We start from the raw sequence: 27,459 nt of genomic DNA on the forward strand, positions 1-27,459 counted from the left end.
ATACCAGTAACATCCCCATTTAACATAACGCAAATTACTGGACTCACACTGCAGCTGCTTTTGTGTTTACTTGAAAGGAAAGAGGAGAAAAAAAGGACCAGGATTCACTGACAGTGCAGTTGGGTTTTCTGGCTGCTACAACTAGAGATCTTATACTAGCTACCCTGTACCTTTTAAGGTCCACAGTCCTAGGGCTGGCACCTGCCCCTGGTTCTTTTTTTGAGTAGTCCAGTAACTGCAGGGAAAGCGAGGCACGGAAAAATAAAGACCTTTGCCCGTGGTGAGTGTGCCAGACACAGCCAGCATGAACAGCACCCCCACCAGAGTCTAATGACTGAATTTTCTCAGATACAGTTGCTGCACTCAAATCCTCCCCTTCTTTCTCACGGAAAAGCACTTGCAACCATCAAGAACAAATGATGTAGAACAGGCTAATGGCTACCACATCCTAAGAGGAGGGAAGCAACATCTCACCTTGGCCACACCTTCTCCTTTTTCCAATACAAGAAGACTGGAGGGAAGGCCCCACGTCACTAGGAATGACGTCATTTAAAAAGCCCAAAAGAACTTTTACCTCTAAGGCGATTTTGGGTTACAGGAGAAACTTCGGATAACAAAGCTATTTCCTTCCTGGGACTGACTATTAAAACGCCAAAGGGGTCCCAGACTCTGAAGCGCCTTCCGGGAGTGGGTAAAAACAGAAGATAGAGGACCAGGGAACACACCGTTAAGGCTTGTTCTGGACATCAAGAGAAACGGAAGGCTGCGCTCTTGGTCTATGCTCCCTCGTTTCCGTTTTCTCTAATGAAAGGAGGCAGGAATTTGGGACACGAGCTTTGTCTAGAAATGGATAATATATATTTGCCTTAATTCCTCAGAAAATCTCCATGTGGGGTGAAACCAAGGGAAAAATGTCCCCTGGTATAGGATATTGACACTATGATTGACCAGATGACACTTCTTAAGTGTACTGACCTTAATTTTCAGAAACAGACTTTCTACGTCCATGTACAATTAAGGTAGGATTGGGGCTGAACAAGGTAATAAACGCATGCTCGGCAAAATGTTAGCTAAGACTGAATTAGAATAATTAGATATAATTAGAATAATTTTTTAAAATGTCAAGGTCCTGTAAGCTTTTTATCAAAACGGAATGATCACACAATTTAATCCATTTTTTAAACCATCAATTTGCAGCTCTCAAATATTGATACCATCTTTGGAATAATTCTAAAGAAAGAATAAATTCATAATGAAAGCACCCCGTAAATCTCTGAAGATTCTAACCATCCTTTCATTTAGCTTGTAGGATAAAGAACCATTATTGGAGCCAGTGACTTGAAGTCCCATTGCAAATTTGTCTGGTAGAATATAGCTTTGGAAATGAATTTTAATTTCTCACTGAAAATGGTTGTTTAAACTAGTTTTCTGGTTCAATTTTCTTCGACTCTAACGCTTTTCAGTGTGTTCTGAACACCATTCCTAACTGAAGCAGTACCTCCACAACAGATGGATATGTTGTGCCTTTCAGATAGAAAGTGGGCTGTAATTAAAGTGAGCTATCATATGTGTACATCACAAAAGAAACACAATCAGACAGGTAAAATCCCTAAAAAATGCTAGCTGCCATGCCACTGAACAGGAGTCACCTGGTAAAACCAAAGGAGCAGTAAGTGACAACAGTCTGAGATAGCAAGAGCCAGGAATAGAAAGATCCACATCTTTTTCGTCACCCTCATCATCTTCGTCTTCATCTAGCTCATCGGGAGTAGGGATTTCTGGTCTTATCTGAAATGACAGAGGGGGCAATAGGAAAACATAATGTAAAATCCTTTCTTTGTCCTTTTTATGTCAAGATTTAAAAACTGAGCTAGACTCATTGCATTGTAATGTCAAAAGACCATTAAAATTTAATTTTAAATTACCTATTCATTTTCAGATTAACTGAATGGTAAACTCAATCTTAGCAGCTACAAGCCCAGATCCATGTAAGGAACTAATGATAATATACTAAGAAAATTACCGTAAGCCAGCGTAAGCAATGATTATTATAGAACACTAATAAAATTTTACGCCATTTGACTATAAAATGCAAACACTGACACATTCAATATATTGAACTTCTATGGTTTGTAATTAAATATTTGCCTTGTCGGAATACTTCCTTTTTAACTTGTCATTCTAGCCATATCTCTATGGCAAAGCTTAAAATCTTCCAGTAGCATATATAGTAGAGATCAGGAAAGGACAGAATGCTTTAGCTGAGTTTTCCTTAGACTCGGCAGTTTGTTGCTAGAGAATATAAAAACACTAAAATCTGTAATTGGTAGCTATACTTTATGGTGTCTAATTTGCAATTTGAAGATTTTGTGGTTGCTTTGTGATTAGTTAGGTTCGCTTGAACCAAAAATTTAAAAATTTAAAAAGATTACCACCATTGTAGATTCTATAAGATGTAACTGTCAAGCAATTAATTAAATTTTTAATACTTTCAATGACACACCATCATAATGCCCACATGGAGATAATTAAGCATTAGGGGAGGAAATCAAAATATATAAAAGTGGTTGCTATAACCATAAAGTGCCAGAACCCAGTCATTACCATTAGCCTGTCTCCCGGAGTTATTTTTAGAAATAATTAACAATTCCTGCAGACTGCCTTCTTCATAGGTCCCCAAAGCACTGTTCCATTTAGGAACTGCACTGAGTCAGGATTCTTGCAGGGGGATAAAAGAAAACAGAGAGGAAATGCTTCTCTTAAGTATAATAACCTCAACTCCAATGAAGCCTTTCAACCATAACTAGTGTTCTCTTCACTAGTGAAGGAATAAAAGCAACCTGACTACCCTAGCACTTTCCAAGACACAATTTAATTCTGATTCAATATTGAGTACCTAATTCTCAGAGGACGGAGCCAGCCATAATTACAGAGATAACAATAATGTGTGCTCTGCATAGGGCATGACAGCATTTGTGGGTGTCACTGGTTCCTGGAGAAACTTGGGCGCATTTGCAACCCTTTCAGCTCTCACAAGCAGGGATTTTCAAAGTGCCTCTTGCCTGTGCCCATACTTTGAATTGGCCAGGTTTTGTTCCATCGGGAGTTATCTTAGAAATCTTAACCAGTCCCAGCTGCCTACGATGATTCATAAAAGGAGGTGGTCCTGGGTCTGTCTGCCTTACTTCCTTTTTATACATCATAGTACAAACTGAAAATAACATTTGAACAGCAGACGGGGGGAAACAGACAACAATGTTTACAGCCCGAGACTACATGGGTAACGCAGCTACCACACCAGCGTATCAAAGCGCCGGGAAGCTCTGACGTACACCCCATGCACAAATGGCAGGAGATCTGGGGAGTTGGAAGACAGAGGTAAACATGTAAATTACCAGGAAAACTCAGAAGGATGGGGAGGATATAGAGAAATCAGAACCGTCCTACTCTGCTGGTAGGAATATAAAATGGTGCAGCCCCTTTGGGAAACAGCATGGCAGTTTCTCAAAAAGTTCAAGAGTTTCCACATGGTCCAGCAATTTCACTCCTAGGTATGCAACCGAGAGAAATGAAAAGGTACAATCACACAGAAACTTGCATGCGTGTGAATGCATTATTCATAATAGCCCCCAAAGGGAAGCAACTCAAAGGTCCATGATCTGATAAATACATAAACTACATGTGGTCTTATCTACACAATGGAATATTATTCAGTCAAAGGTGTGCATACAGATATGCGCCAGAGATGAACGCACCTTGAAATCATTATGCTAAATGAAGGAAGCCAGTCACAAAAGACCACATACTATGTGATTTCATTATAGGAAAGGTTCGGGTTAGGTAAATTTAGCGACAGAAGGTAGGTGACACAGTTGCTTAGGGCTGCAGGAGGGGAAAGGGGTGATGGGGATTGACTACTGGTAAAATTTTACAACTAGATTGTGGTTGCTCTGTGATTAGTTGCACAGTTCTTTGACTATACCAAAAACTCACTGAATTGTACACTTTAAATGGGTGAATTAAATGGAATGAGAATTATAGCTCAATAAAGCCGCTGAATAAGAACAGAAAAAGGGAAGGAGGAAGGTTGGCAGGAAGGGGGAAGGGAGGCGTGTTATAAAGAGGAGGTGGTAGAGGAAACGGGAGGAGGGGGTGGCAGAAGCCGGAAGCTATCACCACCTTCGGAGGGATCTTAACTGATGTAGGAACTATGGCAAATGACCAAATGCTTCCGATTCCAGAATTATTTAATGTAAAAGGGATAAGATTATTTTTACACATATTCTAGCCTACCAGTCTTTCTGTTCGGTCAAACTAAATTACTTAAAATGAGTCATAGCACCCAAGCCAGCAATATTTCTTAGAAACGCTAAAGAAAGACCTACTAGGTTGGAAATAAAAAATAACGATCCACTCATCTATCTTATGTTGTCTAATTTTACATTCACATAACTGGATGCCTATATTAATTTATCTGCCATGTGGTAAAGAGCATATGTCTGCATCTCACATATGCATATATTTTAACAAAGAAACTACAGATGTACTGTAATTTCAGAATAGCTGATATAGTCTGCCGACTTATAATAGTATGATTTGTGTCTTCAAAGGCGAGTTAATTCTCCTGAACGTATTAGCACTTACTGTTGGACTTTGGTTTCATTACCTTTCCCTTTCTCTGCTCACCTCTTAAAGAAGTACTTATTCCAGCTTCTCTGTGCTAGGCTTTTCCCTTGCTTTGTGTGTAATGACTGAGTAAGAGGAATATACATATAACTAAGAAAAAAATCAAAAGAAGTCACATAAAAATACCTGTAAAATTTTCACATTTTGGTAGATTACATTAGCTACTAAAACATCCAGAAAACCACGTACATATTTCACACACAGGCACACACACAAATACACCCTTCCAATTACAGCTAAGCTTTGTTGAAAAAACTTAAGTGGAGAGCCAAATATAAAATGATTAATTACTTTTAGAATCAGCTTCAAATTGAATATTGGAAAGCTTATCCTATAAAATGCCTCCTCTAAGGGTCCTGAGCCACGTAACCTTTCAACCACCTTTCCTAGAGTATAACCTATGAACACCCAGGAGTTTGTGCATAAACGCAGTATTTTATTTAGAACACGTCAAGTATCCACATAAATTTATTTAAAAAGAGAAACAGCTTCTGATGAATGCAGTGACATTCACTTAAATCAAAGCCAAACAGGTTATACCATATTAATACCAACCCAGGATGCATAATGAATTCTTTTATATTCCTCACATCTAAAATTAACTCCAGAAATCAATAACACAATCTATCTTAAGATTTCTAAAATAAAAAGTTTAATTTTTAAACAACTAAATATATTTTTAATGAGCCCAAGTCAGAGACGAGAATCAATCTTCCACTTAAAGGTTCATCCATTACTGACTGTTTTACCAGAATAACAATTCTCTGCATTTTGTTTGTTTTTGTTTGTTCTGTTTTATTCGATTGGGGGCACATTAAAGAAGACAGAAGAGAAGGATAAATAGCTGAGCACAACAAAAAAATACAAACTAAAAGAGAAAATCATCTGTGTCCATTTCTTAACATTGGGATCAACAAGTCCTCAAAAAAGCTCCCTGAAACTTTTTGACCAACTTTAGATTTGCATATTTCAAGTGATTAACAATGACACTTTACCCAACAAAACATATGGATTCATTCAACATTCCCAGATTATAAAATGGTCTACTACTTAGTGTATGTCCAATAAATAATTGCTAAACTGATCCAAGTATGAAGGGTCTATAATTAATAATCCCACAAAACTTCCTAATAACAAACCAATGACAAGAAATATGAGCTAATGAATTTGATATTCAAATTGCCTAACTCACATGGTGTCTTATTCAGCTCTACTAATCACTGACATTTTCCATCCTGCCTTACCTACAATGTTTCATTCAACCCTAACTGATGTCTGCCACTCCCCTAATACCTTTTGTTCTATCAACCTGTGAACTTTCAACAAGTTTCACAGCTTAAATTGATGCATCAGTCAATAAGAAGTCTATCTTTAGTAAATGTAAAGAGATCTAGTACTTACAAAGTAGCTGAGTTATCTACAAAAGTAGCTATGTTGATCAGGATACAATGGATCTTTCTGTAATTTCTTCCTATTTGAAATTCACAGCACTCTCATTTAAAAGATTATCTCACAAGTTTCCAGAAACTGAGAGAATGTGGATGTACTTTCACGGGAAAGGTCCAGAGGAAGCCTTCAGTTTTGTAAGTGAGCCTTGGTGCAGAGTGAGTCATCTCTGACAACAAGGAAGAGCGTTGGTTGTTACACTGTAGAAGACCCTACCTGGCAGGGACCTTCAAATCATTGAAAATATGATTTTAGAGAAGATGAGCCTCAGTTTCACCTTACTATCAACTACCAGACGGAGGTGGGGACCTGACTCAGTTGTATCCTTAGCTTTGGGGAGCTTGTTTGGGATATGAACACACTGACCATTTTCTTGGACTTTTTAGTTCTTGGGTATTCAAACAGCAAAGGGAAACTCAGTCATCAGTAAAAAGAAGAAGAATGTATTGTGCAGTCTTAGAAGCAGTAATTCTCCATGAGGAGGCAGGCTGTCTACACCAGAAACTGGAGGTCAAAGATGAACTCTTTTAAATCACTTATGTCTCCTCCTCTTAAACCTAGTTAAGAATATCCACTATAGTGAACCACTGTTACTCTGGGGAATAAGCTGAATCCCTTAAGGGGGTAAGGGTAAAATAAAGGCTGAGAAGAGTGGCAAAAAAAAAAAAAAAAGGATAAATTTTAGAAATTTCCTTTATAGTTCTTCGCACTCTAAAGGTAAAAACCCAAGCATATCTAGAAACCCAACACTATCACCACCCTTTACGTTGGAAGGTATAAAAGAGCTATTTATGGATCCTCAAGGGATCAGAGAATATTGAAGAATTAGATTAAGAAAGTATCTAATATCTCACTGAGCAGAAGTTTATGCTCAGAAGTTTATCTGAGCATAAACTCTAAAAAGCACAACCAGGAACTGAATAGAAGATATCAACATTCCAATATGTAAAGAGATAGAAAGTAAACAGTCAAGAATATGTGGGAGTTATTTAATGAAACCTAGTACTCCAGCTGGCATATTTCATGAATAATAGCTAAAAGTAAAGGTAATTATTATGCCATGATCTAACTTAGCAAATCATCATTAAAATAATAAGAATAAAAGGTATCTTTACAGATGTTGTAGCCAATTTACTGGCAATTTGCCTACAAAATTTACAGGTAGCTTTTTTTCCCTTTTTCTTTTTCCTTTTTTTTTTTTTTAAAGATGGTTTGAGTATTGCTAGTCACCATAGCTCAGTCTGAGGTCCCATCTTTTTTAATTTTATGAGCCACAGAACAAGTCTCCATAAGTCTTCCCATTTGTGATGACCATAAGACAAGCTGGCCAATCTATGTTTGCATCCTCAACATGGGAAATCCTGCCTTAGGATTTGGTTTCACAAGAGCCTTTTATAGGTCCCTCCAATTCAAGCCAATCAACACAAGTCTGCCTTGTTCCTACTGGCATCTAACCTCGGCGTAAACTCAATTCCAAAGAAAAACTCAATCCATTTTAACGCCTTAGGGAACCAAGAAATTTATATCAAAACTTCTTAGGCCATTTGACCTAAGGACAGACTCTGGATAACATTTCACATAACTTCTCTTAACACAATGCCTGCCTTAAACTCTAGAGACACTTGATAAATATTTCTCTGCATTTTAATTAACAGCAATACGAAATGTGAAATATACACTTAGCTCCTTAACATAACTGAATAATTTAAAGCTGGCTATGTTCAGGAGATATTAGAAAAGGCTGTATGTTTTTAGTCTAAAAGCCAAGGCAGTGTCACATAACACGTTAACCCCAAAAGAGTGATACTTTCCTCATCTAGTTCCCTGGGGCTTTTCGCACTAAACTAAGTTTTGTGGGTTTTTTGTTTGTTTGTTTGTTTGTTTTCACGTGGCATCTCAATTTCTCAGAAATAAGGATCTTTGGCTGCCCAGGTTGCACAAACCTTAGCGGATGCAGGCCATGCTTGGATTTAAAGTCCGAGATGGAACACCAACTGGGCAAAACAGTTGCTATGGGGACACAGATGTTCTGGAACAATAAGCCGGGGGCCCAGGCATGCAGTCCTATACCCAGTCACCTGCAGAGATTTCGGGGGCACCACAGGTGGTTCACATTGGCCTCAACGAGATTTAAATTCATTATCTGTGAGGTCTAAGACCGCTGTGGTCTTTTACAGGCTAAACATGCAATAAATAGAGCACCTGGGTGGCTCAGTTGGTTAAGCGACTGCCTTCAGCTCAGGTCATGATCCCAGAGTCCTGGGATCGAGGCCCGCATTGGGCTCCCTGCTCCACGGGGAGTCTGCTCCCTCTGACCCTCTCCCCTCTCATGCTCTCTCTCACTGTCTCTCTCTCAAATAAATAAAATCTTTAAAAAAAAACAAAAAACAAAAAAACCAAGCAATAAATACAAGTTCTTATCTCTTATAGACCACATATTTAGAATTACATCCATCAGGCAAAAACCTTCTAAGAGAGGAGATACGAATGGAGTTATAAAACGGAGCGAGAAAGCAGAAAGGCCTACCTCTTCAGGCAGATGAAGAATGGTGTGCTCTCCCGCACTGAAGTGTGACAGAGATTTATACGCAGCATTGGCTACAACTGGGTCCTAGATGGGGTATCAGTAAGACAAACAAAAGAAACAACAGACATTACACATCAACTCTGGAAGAAGGAAGACAATCCATCCTGCACCAACCTCGAAGTTCCAGAGTCAGTGCTTTGCAAATGATACTCAAGTCTTGCTTACTGTGTCACAACTAAAAACAGAAAACCTTAGTGGGTAGGGAAATCAGAAGCACTCAATTTTTATCCTAGTTTGGACGTTAAACAGAACGTAACTCAAAATCACCAGGTCCCCATGACATAGTAGGGTTGACTGAAAGTACTATGAGGAAACGGAGTCTGCTAGGTTGGAATTAGGCTCTGATTCTCTAGCTACTAACCAGGAAAATTAGCCCTTGGGAATCTCAGCTCATACACTCTTGAGTCTAGTATCACTGACAGACACCCTCTTCTCTGTCCTCCTTCATTGGAAGCCATATCTAAAGAAAAGTACTGAACTTTCTGTTAGCTTGATGAGCTCATTGGTAGGGGAGGGGCAAAGTAGGAAAGGGGAAGGGCTTTCTAAAAATAAAATGAGACAACAGCAGTCTCTCTTCACATCTGTCAGCTTCACAAAGTAACAAAGTAATAAAGTGCACTTCATGACAAAAATGAACTAATCACCATAATCTGAGAAGAATTTCTAAAACCTAAACTCATTAACGTCCTAATTCTTTAAAGATCACAAAGCCATCATTTCAAGTTAGTTCTATTTCTTACTCCTAGAGTCTTATTTCACAGTTCTTTCTCAACTTAGTTCTGTTTCACTGACACCCTTGTGATAGTACCTTGTTTTGAGTGTGGGTCCAGAGGAAGCTGAGGACTTGAACTTTAAAATTCTGAAAAATCAATAAACATCACAATAAATTGCTAAGATGAAGACAAAACTGGGAACAATCCAAAGTAGAAAACAGTGAAAATTAACTCAAAATTATACCACTAGTGATTGACTTAATCTATATTTAGCCATCATTCATGATATGAAAATAGAAAGAGATGCATCATGGAAATACATGGACATCTTAAACACAGTATGCTAATATTATTAAATTTAGAAACCTGGGTGCCTGGGTGGCTCAGTGGGTTAAAGCCTCTGCCTTCAGCTTGGGTCATGATCCCAGGGTCCTGGGATTGAGCCCCACATCAGGCTCTCTGCTCAGCAGGGAGCCTGCTTCCCCCTCTCTCTCTGCCTGCCTCTCTGCCTACTTGTGATCTCTGTGTGAGTCAAATAAATAAATAATATCTTTTAGAAAGAAAGAAAGAGAGAGAGAGAAAAGAAACCTAACCATTTTTTGGCTGACCTCTCAAGTCCTACCTAGTACAAATTTCACTCCCCTCTTCTGTGCTACTGTTTCTGATCCTCTACCCAGGAGAGAATTCTCCCTTCACCAACCGGCCATACGGCCCATGGCACACTCTAGCATCCAGTATGATTATAAGTGCATGTGGTTAACTCCCTACTAGATTTACACATTTTAGAACAGTGACTGTCTTTTGCATTTCAAAAGCCTGGACCATAAAGCCCAGAAAAATAAAGGGCATAAAACCCAGTTCCTCAAATGACAGATACTTAATAAGTAATGAGCTTAAAAAGCCACTTATCTTCCAACATTGGCTCAAAGTAGTCTTCATTTCAATCACATCTAACTTCTTGCCCTTCTCAGTCATAGAAGGCTCTCCTATACCTGCTTGAATTTGTGTACTCTATTTCTTAGACTTCAGTGAGACGCAACATTTTTTTAAATTCTTTAAGAAACTAGTCTAGGGGCACCTGGGTGGCTCAGTGGGTTAAAGCCTCTGCCTTCAGCTCAGGTCATGATCCCAGGGTCCTGAGATCGAGCCCCGTATCAGGTTCTCTGCTCGGCAGGGAGCCTACTTCTTCCCCTCTACCCCCCACCTACCTCTCTGCCTACTTGTGATCTCTGTCTGCCGAATAAATAAATAAAATCTTAAAAAAAAAAAAAGAACCTAATCTAATAGCACCAACTAAGTAAGGTTTCATTCGACTCCTTTTAGAATCCTTGTCACTTCTACCACCATACTCTCATACCCCTCTGATTAAGTGTACTCATCAAATACTATTGAAATCACAGGGCACCTGGGTGGCTCAGTGGGTTAAAGCCTCTGCTTTCAGCTCAGGCCCTGATACCAGGGTCCTGGGATCGAGCCCCGCATTGGGCTCTCTGCTCAGCAGGGAGCCTATTTCCTCCTCTTTCTCTCTGGCTGCCTCTCTGCCTACTTGGGATCTCTGTCTGTCAAATAATTAAATAAAATATTTTTTTAAAAATATTATTGAAATTATTATTGCTTATGTGCAACTCTTCTGCCACCTTTTGAGCTTCTGGAGGCAAGGACTGACAATACGGTGTAATGGGAAAACAGAGGCTATGGAGCTAAATGTCCTGGACTTAGACACCAGCCTTTGTTTAGAAACTACAATGATATTCAGGCTCCTTATCTGGCATATAGTAGGTACTCAATAAATATTTAATGAATGGATGTACCTCTCAAAACCTCAGATTCCTTAGCTCTAAAATGAAAATAATACCTTCCTATGAGATACTAGAACAAAATAGTACAATGTAATGAGAAGAGTGCTGGGAATATAATAGGCTCTTAAGAATATCTATTATGTTTTAGTATTCCTAAAGCCTAGGACAGTTTTACGAAATATATTCTGAGTCAATGAATGGATGTACAAGCACTTAGCAAAGCCATTCAGAAAATACACGAATTGAAACATGCTATCTATTTGCCACAAGCCTATAGTTTAAAGGGGAAAATAATATACATACATATACATATACCTGTATTATAAAACAGAAATAAGTATTCTTTTTTTTTTTTTTTAGAGTGAGGTTTTATTTTTTTTTTAAAGATTTTATTTATTTATTTGACAGAGAGAGATCACAAGTAGGGAGAGAGGCAGGCAGAGAGAGAGGAGGAAGCAGGCTCCCTGCTGAGCAGAGAGCCCGACGCGGGACTCGATCCTAGGACCCTGAGATCATGACCTGAGCCGAAGGCAGCGGCTTAACCCACTGAGCCACCCAGGCGCCCCAGAAATAAGTATTCTTAAGACAGTACAGATATAAAAAAAAAAAAAGTCAAGCCTAGAGCAATAGACCCCCGCTTGCACAAAAGTTTGCAAAAATAGGGATGAATTAAACCAATTATTTATTCTCTAAAATAGATTTTAAAACTAGGGATTTAAAAAAAAAAAAGCAATTCTGGCAGAAAGAAGAAATACACAGAGGAAAAGAAACAGAAAAGTTTAGAGGTAGAAAAAACACATTCCAAGCGGTTTCGTTTTCCTGGAGGGAAGGAGGCAGAACCACAGAGCGAGGCCAGATTCTAAAAGGCCTGCCTGGTTAGGTATAGCGAGGCTGGACTCCATGTTAGGCAAACACAAGACCCTGAGGTAACTGGGGAAAACAATGACCTTAGAAATTTGGGGGGAAAATTACATCCAAACTCTAAGCAGTTAACAGAGAATGCTTTGTTTAAATACACACATGGAGGGAGAGAAGAAGGAGGAACGAGGAAAGGACTGGGGGTGAGAGAGGAGGAGATAAGACAGGAACAGGAAGAGACAGAGCCAGCCAGACAGTGCAAGACAGATGGACGGGGTCACCGCATTTCATGACTTCTGCTTCCAAGTGGACTATGGTTACTGAAGGGCTCTCCCTTACTGGGAGGAATCTGATGGCCTGAATGGCTCCACAGCCATCTAGCTCACTGAACAACAGAAGAACCTTAGTATTAACATGAGCATGAAGAGAAACCAAAATAAGACACTGGTGAAAAAGAATGTAAATTTGAAGAAGAAAAAAAAAAAAAAAAAAAAAACAAGAGTCCCTTACACATACATACATACACACAAATTTTTACAGCCATTAGTAGCAGACATTAGAAAGCAACACAAAAACCAGTTCATAAATTAACCTGTAATAAAATCTGAGTAACTCAAAGTACAAGCAATGCAAAGGTATATGAGTTCAGTCCTTGAAAACAGAAAATAGATAAACACAACATGTCCTCCCTTTGGCTTTTAGTCTTAGCTCTTTATCAGTAGCCCAGGACACTTTCAACAATGTGAGTGTATGTATCGTAATAGTCTCCATAAAAAAGACTTTTGGTGAACTATATCCTATAGGAGTCTTATATTGATTTTTTTTTAATACCCTAAAACAAAAGCCCAAATCTGAGAATAAACTCATCCTCTATTTGTTCAATCATTCACTGAGTAACTACCTACTGACTCTATGTTATGTGCCAGGCCCCGTGCAGGGGACTGTATTCTCAGGAAGGCCAAATTTTATTTTATTTGCTGAGCAGCATTAAGAATGATTAAAAGACGTATTATCTTATAATCCTGCCTTATCACATAATCTAAACCATGGAAGAGACCATTATTGGATTCTTCTGGGGGAGGCAGTTTATCAAAGTCTGCGAAACACTAAATCAAACTTAAACCTCACGAAGATTTCAAGTGAAAATCAATTGCTGGGCTTTAATGGAAAAAGAGAAAAGGGAAGCACGAGTAGGAATGTGGCTACAGAAGTGGAGACGTAAATGAATTAACCACCCTCTCATTTTGCTCATTTCAGGAAGAGAGAATACGGAACATGTTAAACAGAACACGTGGATCTTCCACCCAAGCTTTGAGTTCACCGCAATGACAAAACCAAGCAGCTCATAAAGTCATTTTCCTCTCCTAAGGTAGTCTGATTTTACAATCATCCTCATCGTATAGATGTATATAGGAAATGTGAACTAATGTGTAAAAATCAAATCTTCATGGGAAACCTAGAAGCAAAACACAAATGACAGTATGTTTATACTATGGGAGACTGCCCTGCCTTATTAAAGTCTTTGTGATTTTTTTTTTTTTTTAAGCACTAATAAAATGCATTTAAACTTTTGGCCTCAGGAATTCCATTATTTTAGAAACCCTATTTTTAACGCACTGACTTTTTATTTTATTTTATTTTATTTATTATATCCTGACTTTTTAACATCTTGGCTCTCTTCCCATAATAAAAACGTGGTCTCCTTTATGTAAATAAACCCTAGAGACACAGAATTGATAAGGACTCCTATGCCAGCAGTCCATAAAGATATCATGTTCTAAGGAACAAAAAGTGTTAAAGGATTTTTGGCAAACAAAGACTATGAATATCTTTTTCCCGAAGTTATTATGAAGCCCATGACTTTCCAGTGTGAAGAGAGAAAACGTATTGGCCTCCAAACTCGTACCTCATATTCAGCCGTGTTGACGGTTAAGGAAGGAACGAGAGAAAACAGTTCACTGAGGGTCTTCAGAATGAGAGGTCTCGTGTCGCAGCAGAGCTTCGGGGACAGCGCGTTCCAAGTGGAGCGAATGCAAACGACCTGTGAAGCAAAGGAAAGAGTCAATGCCTCACAAAACCCCAATTGATAGGAGGCCATTAGCACAGAGTACTATCTCTCATTATAAGGAAACCAGCAAAGAACAAGAACATTCCCAGGAGTTAAGACTTGATAAGGTATCACTCCTCAAAAGAAACGATTTAAACCAATATAAACTGTGGTTGAAGACGATCCAGCCTGACTCTCAGGACCGTTTCTTTTGCTAACTTTGCTAACCAAGGAAGTAAAACTCTCCCAGGCGGACAGGGGCATGCATGCCAGCACACACATCCACGGGTGGGGTTAGCTATGCGTGCTGCTGAAGAACTATTCGAAACAAAGTAAGATAATCTTAGAGCGTTTCCAAAGGCAAGTATCTGCAGCTTTTGTCGTTTTTCAGCCCTGCTGAAACTGCATCAACACTCAGAAAATTGAGATGTTCAATATATAAATCGAACATATTCAAATCATCTTACAAACATTTAAAGGAGGCAGGAGAATAGCTCTATTATTTAAAATAATAATTTACGGGGCGCCTGGGTGGCTCAGTGGATTAAAGCCTCTGCCTTCGGCTCAGGTCATGATTCCAGGGTCCTTGGATCGAGCCCCACATCGGGCTCTCTGCTCGGCAGGAGCCTGCTTCCCCCTCTTTCTCTCTGCCTGCCTCTCTGCCTCCTTGTGATCTCTATCTGTCAAATAAATAAATAAAATCTTTAATAAATAAATAAATAAATAAATAGATATAATAATTTAAGCACCTGGCCTGCCCAGCTGGTAGAGTAAGCGACTCTTAATCTCGGTGGTCGTAAGTTCAAGCCTTATGTTGGGCAAAGATCTTACTAACCAACTAATTAGCTAACCTAATAAACAAAATACTTTAAAACTTTGCTTTAAAAGTCACTTCAGATTCTTTAAGAGGGGTTAAAAAATAAAAGAAAATGACACCCCAACAAAATTGTTATTTTTAACTTGATCCAATTTTCTAAACCAAGTGCTCTTAGTTCATTTCACTATCTTGTTTTCTGGAGATTCAAGTGTCTTCTCAAGTTCAACTGCAACTACAACAGATGATTTCTTCACTTAGAAATATTTTATTAAAACTCCAGGCAAGAAGAGTGCCAACATAGATCAATTAGATAGAGTTTAACAAGGCTCAATCTTTCTAAAATACTCCCACCTCTTCTCTTAAGCATCAATTCACACACACAATTTATCTCTATCTACAAACATAAATTATTTAGGAAAAACTACATAAGGTAGTAAGTGAAAAGATGTCAAAGATAAATGAATAATATATACCTAAGGACACAGATTAAGAAGCTTAAAGAGGGACCACAGAAGGAGTATCTCAGAACACATGGATTTGATGCTTTTGCTCTTATTTTCTCTTTTTGCAAAATAGCAGAAAAATGTTCTTCGGCTTGGGACCCCCTGCAAATTTGGGGTGAATTCACATTTACTAGGGAGAATACTGTGTGATAGTCATGTCAGCAGGCACATTTATACAAAGCAGCCTTAATACTAAAAATCATCACTATTTGCCATCAAAAGATAAACTAATTCTTTCAAAACTCTCAATTCAACATGGAGTATCTGCCCAGTGTAGCATAAAGTACTAAGAGGAACAATGGAATATAAAACATAATCTAACATCTCAAAGAATTTAGCACCTACTGAAGAGAATGTACATAATTCTAAATCATCAGGAAACCAAAGAGATGATTAGATTTAAAACTGTTGTCAACAGAAAAGAGTTTCAGGAGGAAGTAGGGTATAAAGCGCTCTCTGGGGGTGGAGGTCATCAGAGAGGATATCCAGAGCCAGGAAACCTCAAGGGGCCTGGAAGAAGGAATAGACAAATCCAGCAGACACTTCCTGAACGAATGGAAAGCGTAAGTCGAAACACAAAGAAAGTGTATTGTAGGCACAAAACTGGTGTGCAAAGTACCAGTGAGGGAAGGCTGGCAGATCAGGGAGGACCTAGGATCCTAAAACAAGTTTGAATTAGAATCAAAAAAGAAAAGGAAGCTTCTAGCAGTTTCTGAGCTGGGGAACGTCAAAATTAAAATGCCACTTTTGAAAGAATCTTCTGGTGGTCTTAGAGCCAAAGTCAAAGAAGCCACCCAACCCTGCTAATTCCTATTTCTCACTGGCCCCCAACATATACAGAGCCTCCAACATTTTCCCCAATTCTCATGCTCAGCGTGTTAATTGTGCTTTTTCTTCACTTTAAATGCCCATCCGATTCCAGCTGAGGGGGTTTCAAGACCCAGTTCAAACCCCAATTCCACAATTAAGCTTTCTCTTACAGTTCAAGCCTTCCTTTTCTCCCTTTCTTTTCTCAGCCGTCTAACACTTAAAACTCTGCACCACCCAATTTAGCATTTAATTATATACTGTCTAGTACTATTCACCATTTTCTTGAACATAAGTTGTCTCCTCAAGTAGATATTAAGTTCTTTGAAGATAATGATCACGTCTCATAGTTCTCCCTCCCCACTCACCTAGCAGGGTAATAAGTATCTAACAGATCATCAGTACATATCAACTACTCGTCATACAGAACCTGAGGAATGCTAAATCTGAGATGGTGAATGAAAAGAATTAAAAGAACCTGGAGAACGAACTGGGAAGAGAAAGATTTTGCAACTAGTGCCGAGGTGAATAAAAAGTAACATTTTAAAAAGGAGGGAGGGGCACCTGGGTGGCTGAGTTAGTAAAGCCTCTGCCTTTGGCTCGGTATTAATCTCAGGGTTCTGGGATCGAGACCCACATCGGGCTCTCTGTTCAGCAGGGAGTCTGCTTCTCCCCCTGCTTATGCCCTCTCTGTGTCAAATAAATAAATAAAATCTTTAAAAAAAAAAAAAAGGGAAAACTGGACAAAGAAGCACATTTGTAGGAGATGGAACCAGGGATGATGCGCTCCATTTGATGTATGTCTAATGTGAGTTGGTGAAAAGACATTCAGAGAGGAATACCCTGCAAGGAAAAGTACTTCCCAGGTTTTGGCACCAAAAAAAGAAAAGAAAAGAACTACAATTCAGATGTGAGGTTGGTCAACAATAGCTTTGTTGTTCAAGTATTTCTAGAAATCAAAATATCACGAGGAGGTATGGCCTCACAGATGCTCTGATGTACTCTGCAGATCAACGAAGAGGATGTCTGGCCATCAACGACACAAGTACAAAAAAGACCTTGCCTTGCCCTTTTGGGGGGTGGGCAGGAAGGCTACAGCCTTCAGGTTTATTCAAGGGTTCACAGAACTTCTTGTAAAAAGTCTTCTTTCTAGAAAATTTGAAAGCGAAGGCCCAAAATGGTACTATACATATGGACTAGGAGACGGTATTTCAGAACCACAGCCAGGAAGTGTGGCCTTACACGGACGCAAGGTACACGTGTGGGGAATACCTGTAAACCCAGGCTTGTCCCCATAATCAGAAGCAGGGAAGCCTCTAGTAAAGAAGGCTGGCTGCTTTCCCTGACCTTCCCAACTCTGGGCTATTCTTGATACTACATTGCAGAGATCTCCTGGCCCTGAGGGCTCCTTGAGTTGATATATCCACCTCCTGGAACCCTGGGGATCTGATCCACTACCCTTGTGACCCCTACAATCTACTGAATGATATCAGATTAGTTAGGCTCATGGTCCTGACCTTTACTGGCTCGTTCTGCCTCTGCTCTTCATTGCCCCATCACTTGTCTGTTTTCAGAAAACATGTTGACATCTGGCTCTAGGAATGTGATGGACCATAGCTGAAGTGACTGATAAAGAAGGAAATTCTCTTGGGCGCCTGGGTGGCTCAGTGGGTTAAGCCGCTGCCTTCGGCTCAGGTCATGATCTCAGGGTCCTGGGATCGAGTCCCGCATCGGGCTCTCTGCTCGGCAGGGAGCCTGCTTCCCTTCCTCTCTCTCTGCCTGCCTCTCCATCTACTTGTGATTTCTCTCTGTCAAATAAATAAATAAAATCTTAAAAAAAAAATTTAAAAAAAAAAAGAAGGAAATTCTGCTCTATAAAGCTGAGCTGGAAAAGAAAAAAGGTAGGGGTGGGAGCATGGGGAGAGGGTGATGGTGTTAATTACCCGGGCCAGAAACAAAGAGGCAAATAGCCACACTAAGCGACTGTAAGAAAGTTGTCAGTTTCCATAACCTAATAGCTTGTGTTTCAGTGTCCACAGGGAAAGACGAGATACCACCTGTAGCCCTGCAGAAGGCAGGGAGTTGCAACTGAGACCCTAACATAAAACCAGCACCATTGGGATGCCCGGGTAGCACAGCTGGTTAAGTACCCAATTCTTGGTTTCAGCTCAGGTAGTGATCTCAGGGTCATGAGATCAAGCCCCCCAAAGGGCTCTGTGCTCAGTGGGGAGTCTGCTTAAGACTCTCTCTTCCTCTCCTTCTGCTCTTTCCACTTGTGTGTGCTCTCTCTCCTTCTCTCACTGAAATAAAATAAATAAAATCTTTAAAACAACAACAACAGGGGTGCCTGGGTGGCTCAGTGCGTTAAAGTCTCTGCTTTTGGCTCAGGTCATGATCCCGGGGTCCTGGGATTGAGCCCCGCATTGGGCTCTCTGCTTGGCGGGGAACCTGCTTCCCCCCACCTCTGCCTGCCTCTCTGCCTACTTGTGATCTCTCTCCGTCAAATAAAAATATTTAAAATAAATAGATAAATAAATAAATAAATAAATAAATAAATTAAAATAAAACAAAACAACAACAACAACAAAAAACACCCCACACAAACACAAAAAACAGCACCCTCAAAAGAACTGAATCCTTAGTGTAATGGTTGGACTAAAAAACCACTGGGCTGAGACACTAAAATAATAAAACAGCAGTGAGCTAGGGGGCATATGGATCACACTCAAAGGATATTCCTGTAACATGTAACTTAAATGGTTTGTAGAGAAAAATGAGATAAAATAAGCTCCTCTAAAAAGGAGCTCATGTTAAAAAATTTTTCAAAAACTATGATACAGTCCAACATGAAAGAATCAAGAAAAACAAGAAACATCAGGACTAAACATCTCAGACCTTTCGATAACAGAGCAGCAATACAAAAGTATGTTAAAGAATTAAAAATTTCCGTAGAAAGAGGGTGGTTGGGTTATGGACACTGGGGAAGGTATGTGCTATGGTGAGTGCTGTGAAATGTGTAAGCCTGACAATTCACAGACCTGTACCCCTAGGGCTAATAATACATTATATGTTAATAACAAAATTTAAAAATTAAAAAAAAAAACAGAATTAAAGATTTCAGACAAGGCCTTTAATTACCAGTAAAAGAATATGGCATGATGGAAAAGAAGAACCAAATCTGGAAAAAAAACAAATAAGATCTCCAAAAATGAAGAATATAATCACTGAAATTATTATTTTTTTAAAGAAATACTTATTTATTCAGATACAAGTCTTTTGTCAGATATATCTACTTTGAATATTTTCCTCTCAATCTGTGACTTGAGTTTTCTTTTTTTTTTTAATCTTGGAACACTACAACAAAAACTAATGATGTAGGGACGCCTGGGTGGCTCAGTTGGTTGAACAGCTGCCTTCCGCTCAGGTCAGGATCCCAGCGTACTGGGATCAAGTCCCACATTGGGCTCCTTGCTTGGCAGGGAGCGGGCTTCTCCCTCTGTCTCTGCCTGCCATTCTGTCTGCCTGTGCTTGCTCTCTCTCCCTCTCTCTTTCTGACAAATAAATAAAATCTTTAAAAAAAAAAAAAAAACTAATGATGTATTTTATGGTGACTAACATGACACAATAAAAAAAAAATCACTGAAATTATTAACCCAACAGATAGGAAGTTATCCTAACTACAGACCAGAGATATTAGAATTACAAAATATAAAAAGAAATTCGAAGTCAGGTAGTATCAAAAGAGGTGGCCTTTCTTATGTTTATCAAGAATTCCTAAAGGAGATTCATTTGAGAATGGCCCTTGGAGAAGTGGATGATTCCAGGACTGGACTAAGAAAAATGTAACTGAAGTCTGGAGCATCTTATGGTGCCAGAAGTAAGGAAGTGTTCATTAAAGGATGTGGACTTGCTGAAAGGACAAAGGAGCCAGTCTCAAAGTGTTCCCAATGAACAAATAAAAACCCGTAAGTCCTCAGAAGCAAAAAGAGATAGATAAATACATAAGCAAATAAAAAAGAAGGAACGGCTCTTTCTTACAGAAAAAATCCTATTGATAAATGTAGAAGCAATGAAAGAAAAAAAAAACCACCATTAGAAAAATACCACAGGAATAATTGTCATAGGCAAGATCTGTTGGTGGATGTTAAAATTAGTGGGCAAAAGTATGAGGACAAACAGGACAACTAGATAGTCTCAAGGTAACTCCTCTAAGAAATGGATTAATTATAATTACAGAAGAAAGAACAGTAATGGGATGTGGAGAAACCCATTAACCAAGTGATGAAGGTTAATAGCACCAGTAATAAAACATATCAACACCATGTACTCCTGATATGATACACTGAGAAATACTACTTCTGGAGTAGTCTTGTCAAAAAACATCTAAGCTGGGCGCCTGGGTGGCTCAGTGGGTTAAGCCGCTGCCTTCGGCTCAGGTCATGATCTCAGGGTCCTGGGATCGAGTCCCGCATCGGGCTCTCTGCTCAGCAGGGAGCCTGCTTCCTCCTCTCTCTCTCTGCCTACTTGTGATCTCTGTCTGTCAAATAAATAAATAAAATCTTTAAAAAAAAAAAAACCATCTAAGCTAAGCTCAATCTAATCATGAGGAAAAACCATATACACCAAATTGAAGGACACTTCACCAAATACCTAACCAGGTCTCTTTGAAAGGGTCAGCATCGGGAAAATAGAGGAGACTAAGATAGTGCCACAGATGGGAAAGAACTAGGTAACAGGGTAACTCAGTGCAACATGAGAGACCCTGGATTGGATCCTGGAACGGAAAATGGACGTTAGAGGGAAAACTATGAAGGCCCAGTAAAATCCGTAATTTAGCTCATAGCATTATACTAACATTAATTCTCAGATTTGATGGCTGTGCTACAGTAATGAAAGTTAAATGTTACATTAGGGAAAGCAGAGTGAAAAACACATGAGAACTCTCTATACTACTTTTCTTTTTCTTTCTTTCCTTTTTTTTTTTTACAATAGCTTTTTGGAGATATAATTCACATACAATTCACCTAAAGTACACAATTCAATGGTTTTCAATGATACATGACCATCATACATCATACATACATGCATGACCATCATCGCAATCAATTTGATCATCACTCATTTTCCCCAGGCTACAAAATCCAAGACAACCATAAATCTACTTTATGTCTCTATAATTTTGTTTTTTTGTAGACCTTTTCTATAAAGGAAATCATACAATATATGGTCTTCTGTTACTGGCCTCTTTCAATAAGCATACTGCTTTTAAGGTTCATTATGGCATAATATATATCAGTAGGCTTTTTCATTGCTAAATAATGTGCCATTCTGTATAATGACACTCTGTACTATTTTTTGAAACATTTCTATTGGTTTAAAGTTATTTCAAAATAAAAGGTTAAAAAAAAAGGAACAGGAAAAAAAAAGAACTACCTAAGGAAATAGTGGCTAAGAATTTCCAAAGTCAATGAAAGACACTAATGTTCTAAGTTGTCAGCAAGAGCAAAATAAGGTTACATTTATATGTGTTATAAGATTGCTGTTTAGCACCAAAGGCAAAGAGATGATCTTCAAAGCTCAGTGGGGAAAAAAAGAGACTATCAAAAAACAGAGACTGTTGGGACGCCAGGGTGGCTCAGGTGGTTAAGCATCTGCCTTTGGCTCAGGTCATGACCCCAGGATCCTGGGACTGAGCCCCGCACTGGACTTCTTGCTCAGTGGAGGGCCTGCTTCTCTGTCTGCCACTTCCCCTGCTTGCGCATTCTCACTCACTCTCTCTCTCTCTCTGACAAATAAATCAATAAATAAAATCTTTTTAAATATTAAAAAAAGAGAGAGACTGTCTACAAAGGAACAATTTAGAATAATAACAGACTTCAAAATTAACAAAACCAGAGACCATGCAATAACGTCTTAAAGGTCTGAGGAAACTCTCAGCCTACAAGACTGAATCTATCATTCACTAGTAAGGGCAAAAGAAACAAGAATATCTGAATTAAATTAAATAGACGGAACACCCAGGTATTAAGCACAATATAGCATATGAATATTTATGTACAAATTACCCAGAACGTGTTGCTCAGTTTGTCCATGAGTTTTGAAGAATACATCCCATTCTAAGTGCTTACATTATGTGTATTTTATTGCCATTTGTGATTCTCAGGGAGAAGGATCCTTTTGTCCTGTCCCCGTACCCCTACAATCTCAGCAACACTAAATGGCCCAGATAAAGACGACCATGGGCAGCGTACACTTGAAAGAGCACATGATTGGAGTAAAAAATCCCAGACTCTCCCATTTGGTAGCTGAGTAAGGCCGGCAAAGTCATTAATCTCCTTCAATCTGTTTCCCCAGCTGCAAAACGGAAATAACAGTAGCAACACCTGCTCTATATAGCACAAGGTTAACAGTAAAGGCAATGTTGAGATGATTGTATGCAAACGTGTTTCGTATACTGTACAAGATGGCTATTGCTGTTATAACCAATGGGAAAAAATCACGAATCCCCAAATAATCAAAGCCTTTGCTTCTAATTCTTGTGCCATAAGAATGACTTTGTTCCTTCACAGCAGAACAGAGAGCAATCTTCTAATTTTACTTCCAAAAGCTATTTCTAGAAATTCCTGGGAACAGCCTACTCCTTTTGTCCTGATGCTTTACTCCAACAGAGGGAAAGCTTTATTTAAAAAAAAAAAAAAAAAAAAAAAAACTTTAGGCAATGAAAACTGCCTTATTTGCCCTTTTCATAATGAAGGTAAAAGAAACTGCCTTCACAATTAAAGGACTCAAGGCATCATCATGCAGTGAAGTCCTCTTAAGCTAATTCAGCACACACAATTCATAAAAACAGGATGCTTCTGTTACCAAAATACAGGAATGGGGGGATAAGAGGGAATTTCAGTAGACACAATCAATGGGGCAGAAACAATGAGAAAAACAACACTCTTTCTTACCCTAATAATATGGGGTTAAAGGTTGTAAGTATTAAAAAAATGACTAGCACAGGTTTATTGAAGTAATTTTACAGTCCTTTCATGTCCGAGACTAGGATCAAGGCAGTGTCAGAGAAAAATAACAGAAATACTGAGTTGCCTTTTTAAGAGTCCTTTAAAATTGAAAGGACAGTCATCCCAATGACTTTCTATTACAGTTGCTCAGTTTCTGTCCTGTTCGTGGCAAATAACGTAGAAGCCCGTATCTAAATCCCCAACTGTGGCTCAGTAAATCAGAAATATTTGTACTTGATGTGGTAAGGTTCCCCTCATAGTAGCAATCTCATCCTCCACACCACCTCCAAAGAGACCTTTCTACTCTGTATTTCTGGAAAACTGGCAGTTTGTACTGCAGACTGGGAATTCCAGTATCTGAATAGAAGGGGCTTCTACAACAGACACTAGCAACAACAGAGAAGCGCTTATTAAACAGACTGATCTAGATTATCAAGCCTCCCTAGGGACTCACTACTCAGTGGCCAGGGATTTTAAGTTTCTTTTTTATTCCCCCTTGTGAGAAGCTGCAGCTTCCCCCGCTACCTCCCCATAGGGAACAATATCTTCCGATGCAAACTCCATTGATTTCTTGGCAGGAACAGAAAGAATGACACAAAGAGCTCCCTGAAGGGATGCTCACTTTTCAGTTTTGCTACATTCTGTCCGGATTAATTATCTACTTCATGTTGGACATTCTTTTGGCCTGAACTAGCAAACTCACAGTAAGAATGTGTCAGAAATATCCTTTGATAACAAAATGATTAGCGCTTTACTCCCCCCACCCCTCAATAACCAGAGGGAATTTTTTTTTTTTAAAGGTCAGTCCTTCTACTGTTCAGAGAAATGGAGATTTGATTTCAAGGTAGTAAAGCAAAATAGAAATTCAATCAAAACAGCTTTAAAAATTGCTAAAAAGTTGCTCAGCAGATACTGAACTGAAAGCCAAGCGAACTCAGTATCTACCAGCAACAAAAGTAAAATTCCCCCCCCCCATATAAATGTTACAAAGGGTGAAAGGGACTACTATAAGTGCATAGTAGAAAGAGCTTGAGAAACAGTTTAGTGCCTTACATACTGAAAAATCAACATGGTAGGCATCAAAAATAATTGATGACTTAAGCAGTCACTACAGAGGCTCTAAAAACACTTTACAGAACAATTCTAAGCAGCACAGATGAAGCTTTTAGAAATGCCTACTGAGTTTAGTCCCCTTTACAATGATGAAGTCCCATGAAAACATTTCTGAATAACCAGTGTTGCCATTACTGAAATGTAACCTGATTCCACGTTCACAGAAAATGATTCTTCTATCCCCCTCCACCCCCTCTGTGTATCCACAGATTTGAGAATAACCCAACTCATGAATTCCTTGTGGACAGCAATGGTGCAGATCAGTCTTACTTGCCTGAATGACTCAAAAAGATGCATCTACAACTTTCTGTTAACAAAAGAAATGAACAAGCTCCTGTTTAATGAAAACTACGGACAAAACCTGTGATCTACAAGTGCGAGAGAGAGAGAGAGAAAGAGCGCGCGCATTTTGGCAGGTTTTCTTTAGGAATTATTTGTTCTTTCGTGCGAAAAAGCCCCTGAATTACAACAAAAAGGTTCCCCTTCACAAGGTTTTAACAAGTATAAACCGTTTTTCCTTCCCAAAAATGCAGTAGCTAGCACACTGCTTGGCATATAAAGGCACTCCCCTCAAAAAAAAAAAAAAAACGTGTTGAACGAATGAGTGGTGTGAATTGGCCCACCATCAGCTAGTACATGGCTGGAGAGCTTTCTGTCAAGCACCAAAGAGGGAATGTTTTGGGCTGTGAGGGCCACACAACCTGTCATTAACCACCCCGCTCTGCCGCTGCGTCACGAGAGCTGCCATTGATTAGAACATTTACGTACCGCAAATAGGGATCATCGGTACATGTGAGAGGTAAGAAAGAAAACCAGAAACCACCCAAACATCAGAAATGGCACGACTCGTGTGGAAGACAGGAATGGTGACTTAATTAAGAAATGTTTCCTTAAAATCAGTATTTGGAACTGTCCCTTTGTTTCAAGCCCTTGAGGTTTTACACCTCAGAAAATGACGGAAGAAATATTTACAGTAATTAAAAATACACCATCCATTTGTACCGCAGAGCAGGGGCCATTCTGGAGAGTTGGAACAGGAGACATGGCATGATTTCGGGCAGAGAAATGCTAGGGAGGAGTGTACACTGAAGCGGAAGATCTGGCAATGTCCTCACTTACAACTAACCACGTTGGCCTCTCCCTTAACATGTCGTCCAATTCCACGTGCGCCCATCTGCACACTGCAGCTTTAAGAATTCTTCATTGCAAACTGTAGATGTTACTTCCTGGACCCAAGTCTCCAGAGAGAGAGAGGAAATGGAAACCACTCCTCCCCAAACACCAAGGAGTTCGAAAATTGAAATTATATGTGAGAACTCCGCAAGTCTAAATGAGCTATTAAAGTCTTCTTAAATTATTCTCAGCAGTCTACTTTGCAATTGAATAATTACACCAGAAAATCCAGGAAAACATCAGGACTCCAGTGATGGTAAAGGAACTTTTCGAGAAAAGAAGCTACATATTGCTGGGGGAGAGAGCACATAGATGAACGATTTTCCTAAGAGTCTGCCTGCCACAGGAAAGAATATTAAGTCAATACAGAAACAAAGCACACCTCAAGAAAGTGCAGAGGCTGCTTGTAGGCAAATAGGCTTGAGTGATGGAATGTAGAAAGGGCCACAGTGATCCCCAGGTTGAATACAGCTGGGTCCACTGGAGGACCCACCTCAAAAAAAGCCATGGGCCCCCAACTGACCAATGGGCTACAAAAGGGAAAATTCCAAATGTCACCATACCTTGTCATCTTCCCTCTTTTTTATTTTAAGATTTTATTTATTTGAGAGAGAGAGAGGTAGAGAGAAAGAAAGCATGAGCTAGGGATGGGGCAGAGGCAGAGAAAGCAGCAGACGCCCTGAGCAGGGAGCCCACCGCGGGGCTTAATCCCAGGACCCCGAGATCATGACCTGAGCTGAAGGCGGACGCTTAACCGACTAAGTTACCCAGGCGCCCCACTCATGTTTCCTCTTTAAAGACAGCCCCTGCCTACTGCCTCATTGCAGAGAGCCTCTCTGCTGCTCTTCCGGCAGCTCCCCCGCGGTGTGCTCAACTTTTCAATTTCCAGCTCCTCTGTTCTGCCTCAGGTGACTTCTTTCACCTGCTGTGCCACTGGCTTCCACCAGATCATCACCGCACATTTGGGGGCCCCCATCCGATTGAGAAACACCCCATTTAGACACCACAGAAATGTCAACAGAACAGGAGAATTGAGAAAAGATAGATATGGCCATGGAGTCCAAGAGAGCAGGGAGAGGTTTTTTGTTTTTTTTTTAAGATTTTATTTATTTATTTGACAGGCAGAGATCACAAGTAGGCAGAGAGGCAGGCAGAGAGAGAGAGATGGACGCAGGTTCCCTGCCGAGCAGAGAGTCCGAGGTGATGTGGGGCTCGATCCCGGGACCCTGGGATCATGACCTGAGCTGAAGGCAGAGGCTTTAACCCACTGAGCCACCCAGGCGCCCCGAGAGGTTTTTAAAAAAAAAAAAAAAAAGCTTTCTGTGGCTTTTTACACTCAAGAGAAGGTAAGAAAGTATGGGACGAGTCCTTCAGCTTTGCCAAGAATAACGTCTTTTTAAAGTTTTCTACCCAAATGGAAAAATTAAACCACTTTTTGTCTACATCTCCTGTTTATTATAAAAAATTAAGAACACAGGGGCGCCTGGTGGCTCAGTGGGTTAAGCATCTGCCTTCGGCTCAGGTCATGACCTGGGGGTCCTGGGATCAAACCCCACGTGGGCTCCCTGCTCAGCAGGGAGTTTGCTTCTCCCTCACCCTCCACTTCTCCCCCAGCCCCCGGCTCGTGCTCACTCTCAAATAAATAAATAAAAATCTTTTAAAAAATATTTAAGAATATAGAAATGCAATGCTAACCCCCCAATTCTTCTCAAACCTAATTATCCATTGTATCAGAGTACACCTGCTAAATAATAAAGATTAAGATACAAAAAAATACTGATTACGGTATGATTTATAATATGAAAAAATCAAAACAAATCAGTAAATAATTTAATTATCCCACAACAGGAAATAGACCCATGTGCTCACTCAGCTCGATGTCAGAAGTAGACTGCCAACACAA

General features: G+C 39.6%; 1 protein-coding gene across 4 annotated transcripts in view; it reads right to left on the bottom strand.

Annotated features, from left to right (window-relative positions):
• Window positions 1-27,459, bottom strand: part of FOCAD (focadhesin) — a 304,328-nt gene that overhangs the window by 98,697 nt on the left and 178,172 nt on the right. For all 4 annotated transcript variants that reach the window (XM_032306228.1, XM_032306229.1, XM_032306230.1 and 1 more), the window contains 4 exons: window positions 13,996-14,130; window positions 9,528-9,578; window positions 8,660-8,743; window positions 1,650-1,788 (listed from right to left, as the gene is read on the bottom strand). In XM_032306228.1, coding sequence (XP_032162119.1) covers window positions 1,650-1,788; window positions 8,660-8,743; window positions 9,528-9,578; window positions 13,996-14,130 — 409 coding nt within the window. The remainder of the gene's footprint in view (window positions 1-1,649; window positions 1,789-8,659; window positions 8,744-9,527; window positions 9,579-13,995; window positions 14,131-27,459) is intronic.

The sequence above is a fragment of the Mustela erminea genome, chromosome 12 (assembly GCF_009829155.1).
Source record: "Mustela erminea isolate mMusErm1 chromosome 12, mMusErm1.Pri, whole genome shotgun sequence".
Taxonomy (NCBI): Eukaryota; Metazoa; Chordata; class Mammalia; order Carnivora; family Mustelidae; genus Mustela; species Mustela erminea.